A 10,360-nucleotide genomic window follows, 5' to 3' on the forward strand; every position below is an offset into this window, starting at 1 on the left:
CCTCCTGCTGGGAGCATTATGCTTTGTCAACTGAATCTGCTGTGGGCAGAGGGTTCACGACAACAGAAACCTGAGCAGCATACTGTGGAAGGTTTTGTTATGCTTTTAATTAACATTTGAAACACATAAGGCATATGGTAACATTTGACAGAGGAGCAGTACACATTGTAGTCATGTAAACAGCAGTGGCACAGTTGTCTTCTGTCCAACTTGGTTACACGCACAAAGCGAAATATATTTTTTAAACAAAAGATTTGCTATGTGTCTGTAGGATGAGCATCACTCATATCACAAATCTGCAAATCAACACACTTCAGACAGTACAGACCAGACCATATGCTGTAAGAGGCTCACTCAGAGTCTAACACGTTTCACATCATGCTCATGTACTACTTGCCAATAACACTTTGCCATCACAAGGGCTCAGCACACCAGAGACTTCAGGCAACCCGAGTGGTTTAACACCTATGATAGCAGCTGTCAGCAGGCCAGAATCCTGCACCAGCTGAAGCATCACACACACAGTGCTTCTTACTTCTCCCTGGCCAATCAATTCTAGTTTAATACAGGTGTCTGAAACAAAATATAGAGCTGAACTCCTTCCCAAAACACTTGGCAGGGGCCACACTCTTCTGTGCAAGCAGAGGCCACCTCTGCTCCCTTCCCCTTCTGCAGTCAGCTTGCAACACAAGTGAGCTTCAGAGTCAAAAAATGTGGCAACTGCTGCCTGGTGACAGCGAAGGAGTTACACTTTGTCCAGAAGCAGCAGCACCAGGCTGGGAGGCCACTACAGCAATGACAGGAGAGGCACTGGCACCGAGCCCCCTGCAGCGGGCAGGGCTGTGGGTGCCTCCTCCACTCATCATCTCCTTACACTTCCACTTGGACTCCTCATGGCACAACCTTTCAGTCAAGACAATCAGTAAAATAAACATTAAATTGCACTTCTGGAATGGCACACATGATTAAGTACAGGAATCTCCCAGTTCCTCAGTAGCACAACTTTGCCCTAAACAAGCAACATTGAATGGAATGATTTTTATCTTAGGGTTTTGTTTTGGTTTTTATGCTTTGGTCCTTAGTATACAAACCGGCTGGTTAACTGGATTAAGACACTTGAAGTTGTTGTACATAGGTTCTATACTTACTGGCCCATAAAAAAGATAAGTAAAAAACCAAAACACAACCAACCACACCCACCTAGAGCGGAACTTTGAGCAGCGGCAGAGGATTGCAAGGTTACATTTAATCTTGCTCTTCCTGTAGAAAACACTGTTGCTACCAAGAGACACAAAATAGTCAGTGCTGACCTCGAACAGGCAGTAACTGCTTGGTGTTCCTGCCTTGATAAGAGCTTCAGGAATTTCTACGTAGAAGACATGTGAGAAGACAAAAAGAGCCAGGAGCTAGGATTGTTTCTAAAGAGCCAAGGCTGGAGCAGCTGATAAAGTCTCACTCTGGAGCTGCCCTGGGAAAGACAAGGGCTTTACAGCAGGGACTGGGGGGTACAGAAGCACCAGGTCAGCCCCAGAAAGGCTGGAACACCTGGGGAGAGAACAGCTAATTCATGGAAAGTCCAACAACATCACCAGAGTTCACAAAACAGAGTTAATAAGAGTCAAAACCGTGTTTTGGCAATACTTTGAAAGGCCAGAATGGAAAAGGCCCCAGTGACTTCCTAGTCATGTAGCAGAAGGCACCAAGATGCTGTTTGCTGTGGCACACAGGAGGCAGCAGGGCAGAGGGGTCTGATGGGGAGCTGTGAGAGCCCTGCCACACTGCCTGACCCAAGGCCATCCACGTAAGGCACTGAGCACGAGATTGGCTCAGGATAAAGCAGGGAGAGAGAGGATGTTACTATGAAACACACCATAACAGCTTCCCTTTTACAATCTTGCAGAGCCAGATGTGCAGGGTTGTGTGTGCCTTTTGAGCATGCTGCCCTGGCATCAAGGTGAAGTCCAGTTTCTCAGAGGAACAGGTCCAGATTTTCCATTTCAGCAATTTAGACAGTCTGTTTTCACACCTGGTAAAGCAGCATTAGACACTGTTGGATTAAATCTAAATTAGCACAACAGGGCAGGTTGAAAGAAGCAGCAAGATTTTGGATTCAGAAAGGTAAAAAGTTGTGCTTGAGAGTTCCATCAGCCTGTGTTTATGAAGTTCAAGAGATGAACTGACAAGGATCTGTGAGAGGACTCCAGCACTTCTCTGAGGTTGTAGGGAACAGGATTGTTGCAATATTTAAAGTTAGCTGGGGCATGACCTCTGGAAGCTGTGCCAGTGCATTGTTAAAGAACTCTGAGCCCAGGCACCTGAACCACAAGCTGCAGTGGCAGGCAGGAGTCCCACTAGAGGAGGCTGAGGGAGAAGCCAGAGAGAAACTCCAGCCCTGGGCTCTCTTGGGTGGTGATGGGGCTGCATGCCCAGCCCTGTGCCCAGTGGGTACCTGCCCTCCTTGGGCCCTGGGCCCTCCCTTTGGGCTAGTTAAGCAGGATTCTAGTCTCAAGGTTTTGCTTCTGAAGCACAAGTTCTTCCATGATGGGCAGCTCTTCTTAGTGCCCTTGGGTTTACCATTTCAAATCCAAAATGAAGCCCAAAAGCCCACCACACCTACAATCCATGCCAGGTAAGCACTGACAGCACCAGAGTTGCTCAGTGCTGCAGGCAGGATCCAGTGGGAAGGACAGCATCATCCAGGGCTCAAGGTGCTCACAGAGCTGGGCTTGGGTCTCTACACAGCTCTGTTTCCAAATGCACACAAGGAAAGAAAAGAAGAGGAAACAGTTCTGGTATAGAGAGCAGCATCCCAGGCAGCTCCCAAACCCTCAGCGCTTGAGCCCCAAGACACAGATTCAGAGGAAGAAGAGTCAAGCCCTGCTGCAGCAAATGAGCCAGGACACAATGGGAAACTGCTCAGAATTGTGCAGGTCAAGAGGCCTGACACACAGCTGGGCTGTTTACCATCTAACTGCTACCCTGGCAACAGCTTTACTAACCAGTGTGCCACAGCCAGAGCCAGCCCACGCTACTGGGCAGCCAGCCCACAGGAGTGGCTCTTGAAAGTTCCTTCCCAAACTGCAACACCTCCTCAGTGCACACGGCACTGCACAAAGCATTAATAGGGGATTATTCTGTTTCCATCTCAGTGAAGTCCAATTCAATACTGTAGCCCTTGGAAATACAAAGAGAAGGGTGAAGCCCTAAAAATACCAACTTGGAGCCCAACATAATAAAGCACAGAGCCAACATCAATTGTTCCAGTCGTTTGAGACACAGTTGAGTCCTTACGGTCTCTAAGAATCAGACACTGCTCAGATCTCTCTATACAATTTGGAAATAGAAAATGGACAGCATCAGGTTATCTAATTGAAACTTTTCTTCTGTAGTCAGACATAGCTCAGCCCAGCCTGTTTGGGGATTTTACAGACTGCACAGAGAAGTGACTGCAAATGAAGTATGATCTGCCATACACTCCAAATTGCCAGGATGGTCAAGGCAAAAACAACATGAGCTGTTACTATCTGGCTGTGTTAGTGGCATACAAAAAGCAGAAGGAATAGAGCTGGGTTAGCGTGAACAGAAGGACAACCTCTGCTCCAATTAAACTAGACCAGCTGTGGTTTTCCTTTGGCTGTGGAGGAAACATCCTACATTTGGCCAATCCTCTGCTGAACAGGCTTCCCAAAGCTGACAGTGCAAACAATTCAGCAGGGCTCAGTTTCTGCAGAGACACTTGGCAGTTGTTACAGTACATTGTGCTGTGACTTTACAGTGACAGGCTGTGCAGTTGTTAGTCACCAACTGCTTGGAAGCTTCAGCCTCACTGCCAGAGAAAAAGATTAATCTGGAAATTCAGTGGAGTAACAAGTGGTTAGAAAACAGTATGAAATAAACAGGCTGCAAAAGAGAGAGCAGGAGGCATATCTGGCAAAGGGTCAGTCACAACAAGAGCATGCAAACCTCGTCTGAATGATAACCATGATGTTCTTGTACTGGTGAAAGATGGAAGATACTGATCTGTCCATTTCCAGGTCCCAGAGAGATCAGGGAGTTAAACCATGAATTCATAATCTGCATACATCTCTTCTCCTTAGTTCTCTGCTTTTTTAGGTTCTTCCTTGGGTGCTTCAGGAACCAGGATGACTTTTCCAACATTCTTCTTTTCTTGCATCTGCTTCATAGCCTCTGCCACCTGGAAGCAAAAGGAGTCTGTAAGGTCCCCACCCACTGCAGAGAGCATCCAAGCCCTTCCTGGGCCCCTCAGCACCCCCAGACCAGTCTGATAACTGGGAGGCAGCTTTCCTGGCAGCTCAAGCAAGTCCCAAGCATTCAGGTCCTCCTGCACAGGTGTGTTTTGGACAGACTCAGGCAACTTCCCCAGAAGGCCTATAGGAAACTGTCCTCAAGAATTCACACAGCCCAACCTTAACACACACAAGGAGGCTCTGCTCACACAAATGTGGAAGTGCAGTGTGTGTCACCACAACTTCCTCCCCAAAGGGAGGAATCCAGCCACCTGCCAGCAGGACAAAGCTTCCACCAGTTACACAAAACAATATATGCACAGAATTTATCATTATTATTTTAAGCACCTAGGCCAGGCCTGGAACCAAAACTTTCCTTAAGCCTTTGCATCAGACTAGTTCTCAGGTATGAACACTGACTATCACTTAATTCTTTGCTCCCCTGCAGCAGATCCTGCCCAGCACAGGATTCCCAAGGGAAGAGCCTGACTCTGCCTGGACACATCAATGCAATAACCCTGAGCAGAGCAGAGCTGCTGGAAAACCTGCTGCTCCCTTCTAATATCCTCATTCTGCTTCACTGCCTGGGCTCTTTTGCACTCTTGGAAGGGCAGCAACAGCCTTCCCATCTGTCTGTTTAATTATGGGGTGCAGACTTCTCAGGGCATGCTGCAGTCTGGTGTATAACCCAACCCCCTCCTGGCTGCTGCTGCCCTTGGAGCACAGCTGAGCTGCCCTGCTCCACAGGGACACTGTCTGGCATTGCCCAGCCCTGTGCATTGGAGCACAATAGCCCAGCCACTTTACTCAGCCTTAATATTTTAAAATAAATAAGGCACTGAATGTTTGAGAACAGATGGTCATTAGACATTTTCAACAATTCAGGCCCCGTGGACAAGGTGCTTACTCTGTACCACTGCCTGTATGTTAGCTCAGACTCACCTGGTCAAAAGGCCATACAGAGTCTATTTTGGGCTTGATTTTGCCTTGACTGTACAGGTTAACCAGCTTGGCTACAACACTTCTGAGAAGCTCAACTTCTTCATCCATATATCCAAGATGGTAGCCACACACAGCCTTGTTCTGGTGTAGGAGCTGCAAGGCAGTGATGCTGAACTGGTTCCACCAGGTTTTAGCCATAGCCATGAGGTTCTTCTTCTGCCCAGTGAGCAGGTTTGCTACACCTGAAAAGAAGGCAAGCCACAGGTGAGCAGAACACAACACAAGAGGCAGTGGGCATGCCATGGAACAGCTCAGACAGGGAAACAGCCACTGAGCAGTGAGGGACAGAGCTGAGAACTGACCACAGCAGAACCTGCCCAGTCAGCCTTCAGTGGAAACAGGCACCTGCCTCAGCCTCAAGATACACAGAATCTGGATTATCAGCACTCATGTGGCAAAAATGCGGAACTACTCTCTTTAGCCCTCCTAAGGCAGCAGCAGCTAGACTGGAGGGCTGGCAGAGGTAAGAAAGGGTTACAAGTGACAACCTGCCAGGCTGGCAGGACAGCTTTCCCCTTCTCCTCCAGCCCTGCTTCTCCAGGGGAATCACACGCTGCAGTGGCTGGGACAACCAAAGCAGCACACTGGTGCAAGTGTCTGGAATCCCACTGGGGGCTGTGTGAGGGCTTTGTCTGTGGGACAAAATCACAGTGTTCCAGGGCTGGGGAATGGAGAGATAAGTATTCAGTAGCCTCAAACCTCATCTCCCACACATCCTCTAAAAGAAAAGCAAGGCTGTGCATTAACTCAGCCTAGACAAAGCAGCTATGCCAGTATTCCTCCCTGAGGACATTCCAGCTTCCCCTGCAGGCCCCAGCTTTTACTCCAAGAGATTTCACCATGGGAAGGAAGAGCCTTGCAGCCTGTGCACACAGCTCTGGGGACAAGACACAAATCTCACTCCCCCTCAGTCTCTCACCAATCCAAAGAATCCTGAAGACCTTAATGAAATAACAGAGCTACAGCACAGGGTGCAGTGAGGAACAGTGATGGTTCCTGCATCCAGACACAGAGCATTCCTGTGTGGATCCCAATCCACCACCACACAGTCCCTGGGTTTGGGCACCTTGCTCACACTCACCGTAAGTGATGAGTTTGCCCATCGGCTTCAAGAGGTTAAAAGCTTTGGATGTATCAGATCCTCCCAGAGGGTCCAGGACAATGTCAACACCTGGAGAGGGAATTGGAAGTAAACACAAGTTTCTGTGTAATTGAAAGAAATACAAAACAGCTGCAGAAGTCCTCCACCACATCATACCTTTGGGAGAGATTTTCCGGACCTCCTCTGCATAATCCATCGTTCGGTAGTCAATGGGGTGAGCAACTCCACTCTCCTTGAGTGACTCGTGCTTGGAGGCAGATGCTGTGCCAAAAATGGTGACATTTTCTACAGTCTTGCACAGCTGGATGGCAGCAGTTCCCACACCACCTGAAAATCCGCAGTAAGAAAGATTTAAAAGCAAACAGCCCCAGCAGTCAGAAAAACCTCTGAACAGGTAAATCATCCCTGCCTGTACCAATCACACAGCACAGCAGCAGGGAAATAGAGGCTCTGCCTGGGGAGGCTGATGCCTGGGACACACTAGGAGGGACTGATCCCAGCTGCTGGGAAATGGGGTCAGCATGAAGCCTGCATCTCTGCCAGGTGACATTTTGTCAGTCTGGCCCCATTCTGATAATTTCCTCACCCATGTCACTCTTATTCAGAAGCTGTGTGGTAAAACCAAGAGTCTCAGCATGGTCTGGCAAGAACTATTTACCTGCAGCCATGTGGATGAGGACACTCTGGTTGGGTCTCAGGTTTCCAAAGTCAAACAGAATCATGTAGGCAGTGATGTAGTTAACAAGAAGAGCAGCGGCCTCCTCGAAGCTCATCCCCTCAGGCATTGGGAAGGTGTGACTGGCCGGCACATTCACCACTTCTTGCCAGAGCCCTGACCTGGCCAGGACCATCACCTTATCGCCAACCTAAAATCAGAGGACAAGGTGGTCTGAAACAAGCCCCCAAGGCTAGCAGAAGCCATCAGACCCTTACCCTTGGTTATGTCAGAGCCAGTGCATACACACTGTTCTCTGCAGAAGTCTGCAGGGATTGCAGCACCCCTGGACTCAGGCAGGAGACCACAGCCTGCTCCTCCTCATCGGGAGGAGCAGCACAGCACCTCTCACCACAGACCTGGGCACACACCAGGAACCTCAGAGACCACAGGCACCCCAGGCTCTGGCTTTGTAGAGGTACCCAAACCCAAACTGTGGTTGCCCAAACCAACCACTGAATCCATGCTAGACCCCCAACAACACAAGGGGGGGAGGATCATGTCCTGCCCTCCTTGCCCAAGCTGGGAGCAGAAGCCTAAACACGGAAAAATATTATTGCTGCTCCTTGTACGGATCACCCTGCCAAGAGGCGGGAGCCTTTGGGAAACGTTTAGTAGCATCAATCATGCAAAATGCACGTCCAAACTTAAAATCTCCTGGATCTAAGGCACACGGCCGTCCCCAACTCCGCCCCGCGGCTCCGGCCCGTCGGGCGGCAGCGCTCCCGTTCTCCCGGAGCAGCAGGGCCGGCCCGGGGATGCTGCCGGCCCGGGGATGCTGCCGGCCCGGGGATGCTGCCCGCCCTGCCCCTTTGTGCACGGCCTTTGTCCGCCGAATCCCCCGCGGGTGGGATCGCTCGGGTCCCCGGCGGGGGCTCAGCGCTGCCGGGGCCGACCGGGAGTCCCGGGCCGCCGCCAGCGCGCCGGGGCAGCGGCCGGGGCCGCGCCTGCGGGCGGGTCGGGGCCGCCGGGCCGCGCTCACCTGCCGGTCGCGGACGCCGTCGCCGAGGGCGCGGACGGTGCCGGCGCACTCCATGCCGGGGCAGACGGGCGGCGGCGGCAGGCGGTCGTACAGGCCCTGCCGAGCCATCAGGTCGGCGAAATTGAGGCCGCAGGCGCGGACGCTCACCGAGACCTCCCCGGGCCGCGGCTCAGCGCCGCGCCGCGCCTGCACCTTCACCTTGTCGTAGCCGCCGAACCCCGTCAGCACCAGCGCCCGGTGCTCCCCCGCCTCCCCGCCGCCCGCCGGCTGCTCGGGGCCGGGGACCGGCTCGGGGGCGGCGGAGGCCGGGGCCGGCTCGGCGGACATGGCGCTGCGGAGCGGCGGGAGCGGTGCGGGCGCGGCGGCGGCGGCGGGCGGGGAAGAGCCGGGCGCGGCCGGGGGCGGAGCGGCGGCGGCGGCGGCGGGCGTGGCGGCGAGCCCGGCCAGCCCCCGGGCCCGCCGTCCCAGCCGTACCCAGCCCCCGCCGCCACCGAGCATCTTCTCCTCCACGCTGCCTTTTTTAATATTTTATATTCCCTTTTTATTTTATTTATTTTTTTTTTTTGGCTGAATGATTCCTTTCGAACAAACACGCTGCTTGCGTCCTTCCCTGGCGCATGGTTGAAATGGCAGTTTTGCTGGAGCATCATTTCCCTGAGTTACTTCTACAGTTTATAGTGCGGAAATCCTGACACTTGCGGGGTCTGCGATGGCTGCGGGCCACAGGGAGGAGGCACGGGCTACACGGCGGTCGGAGGGAGGAACAGAGTTCCAGTCCTGCAACTAGAGACAAATAAATTAGGCAGTGGGTGCAGACAAATCGCTGGATCCAGCCTCTCTTTCTGCCAGCAGACATCAGCCTCCTCCGCCAGCTCATTGCTCATGTCCCCCTTCGGTTCCCAGATATCACACTGGGAACGTGTGAACAATCCCTTATCCATCAGGAATACCGATTTGGTGCCTTTTTGCGTGTGCAGAGCATAACAGAATTCACACCTCACTTGTCTGGGCTTGGTGAGCCCATCCCTAACATGCCACAGGCCACTGCAGGTGACTGCTCAAGTGAGCAAATCAGAGAGCCCCCAAAACACACAAATATCCATGCCCAAAAAGAAAACACAAACCACCTAGAGGATAAACAGTGTGCTGGGAAATTTCTGTGTTATTCCCTAGCCAAGCAAAACCCAGCACAGGGCAGGGCACTGCCAGCCCTGTGACAGCTCTGGCTGGCCCACGGATCAGCAAACCCGGGCATCTCCAGGGCTTTGCTGGCTGCAGGAGCTCTGCATGGCTGGGGCTGTGTCCTGCAGAGCCACAGCTCCGGGCTGGGCTGCCCTGACCCTGGCAGTGTCTGGACTGCTCAGGAAAAGGAGCACAAAGACAGGAAAGGAGGCAGGAGGACAGAGCCTGGGGCAGGCTGCACATGATGTGTGGCAGATTTATGGGTGTTGGAGTGGCTGCAGTGGGAACAAGGAGGAAACTCATGTCCAGTTGCACGGCAAGATTACAGTACAGCTTCACCCTTTGCTTGCCGCTGGTCAGCTCTGAGAAATGCAGATGTGCCTTCCTGATGTGTGGGCATGTCCCACACCCCAGATTAGAAAGAAGCAATCAAAACAATCCTCTATCTTCTACTGCTCTTCCTAGGAGCTTTCCTAGCCTTCCTTCTTTCAGTGATTTACATTCACAGCTGTCAGGGTGCTTGTGGCGGATGAAACCAAAGGGGGATGCTGGCCCAAAGGGAGCCTCTATGGACCCCAGAGTTCAGGGAATGATCCCCAGAGACTGAGTGGTCAGTGAAGGCAGTGGATTTGGGAAGTCAGATTCCTCCTCTGTGAGACTGCTCTGGCTGTGTGAAGCTCTGGAGCAGATTGGACAGGACAGGGACATTTCTGCACAGTGGCAGGTGCCTGTGGTAGGGCAGGATGCTCTTCCTGCCTTGGTCTCTTTTTTGTTTCTGAGTCAGATTTTCCTTATCAGCTCAGTCAGTAACATTGTCCCTGTAAATCCTCCCCAGGTCACTCTGTGTGCTGCTGGGGGGGATTTCTCACTGTGCTGAAGCAGCAGGGTTAAGGTCAGTCCTGGCTTGCTGCTGCTGTGGAATTGGTGTGAGTGAGGCTGTTTTGGGGAGCAGCCAGGGAGGTGCTGGTGTGCTGGTGCTGGGCACTGGCAGCTGGCACACTCTGAGCTGCAGCCCAGCACCTCAGGGCACTGCCCACTGGGGACAGGGCACTGCTGCACATCTGCAAGGGAGCATGAGCTAGACAGAACTCTTTCCCAGTGGAATTGCTGCTCACTGCTCTAGCCCATTT

At 52.3% G+C, this 10,360-nt stretch overlaps 1 protein-coding gene across 1 annotated transcript; it reads right to left on the reverse strand.

Annotated features, from left to right (window-relative positions):
• Window positions 1–83: 83 nt before the first annotated feature.
• VAT1 (vesicle amine transport 1) lies at window positions 84–8,401 on the reverse strand. The gene is made up of 6 exons (XM_021532932.3): window positions 8,049–8,401; window positions 7,010–7,217; window positions 6,508–6,678; window positions 6,331–6,420; window positions 5,190–5,431; window positions 84–4,195 (listed from the first exon to the last, which is right to left on the reverse strand). Exons 1-6 carry the CDS (start codon window positions 8,373–8,375, stop codon window positions 4,094–4,096), a joined length of 1,140 nt encoding a protein of 379 aa, XP_021388607.3. The 5' UTR covers window positions 8,376–8,401; the 3' UTR covers window positions 84–4,093.
• Between the last annotated feature and the right edge of the window lie 1,959 nt (window positions 8,402–10,360).

The sequence above is a fragment of the Lonchura striata genome, chromosome 27 (assembly GCF_050655825.1).
Source record: "Lonchura striata isolate lonStrDom1 chromosome 27, ASM5065582v1, whole genome shotgun sequence".
Taxonomy (NCBI): Eukaryota; Metazoa; Chordata; class Aves; order Passeriformes; family Estrildidae; genus Lonchura; species Lonchura striata.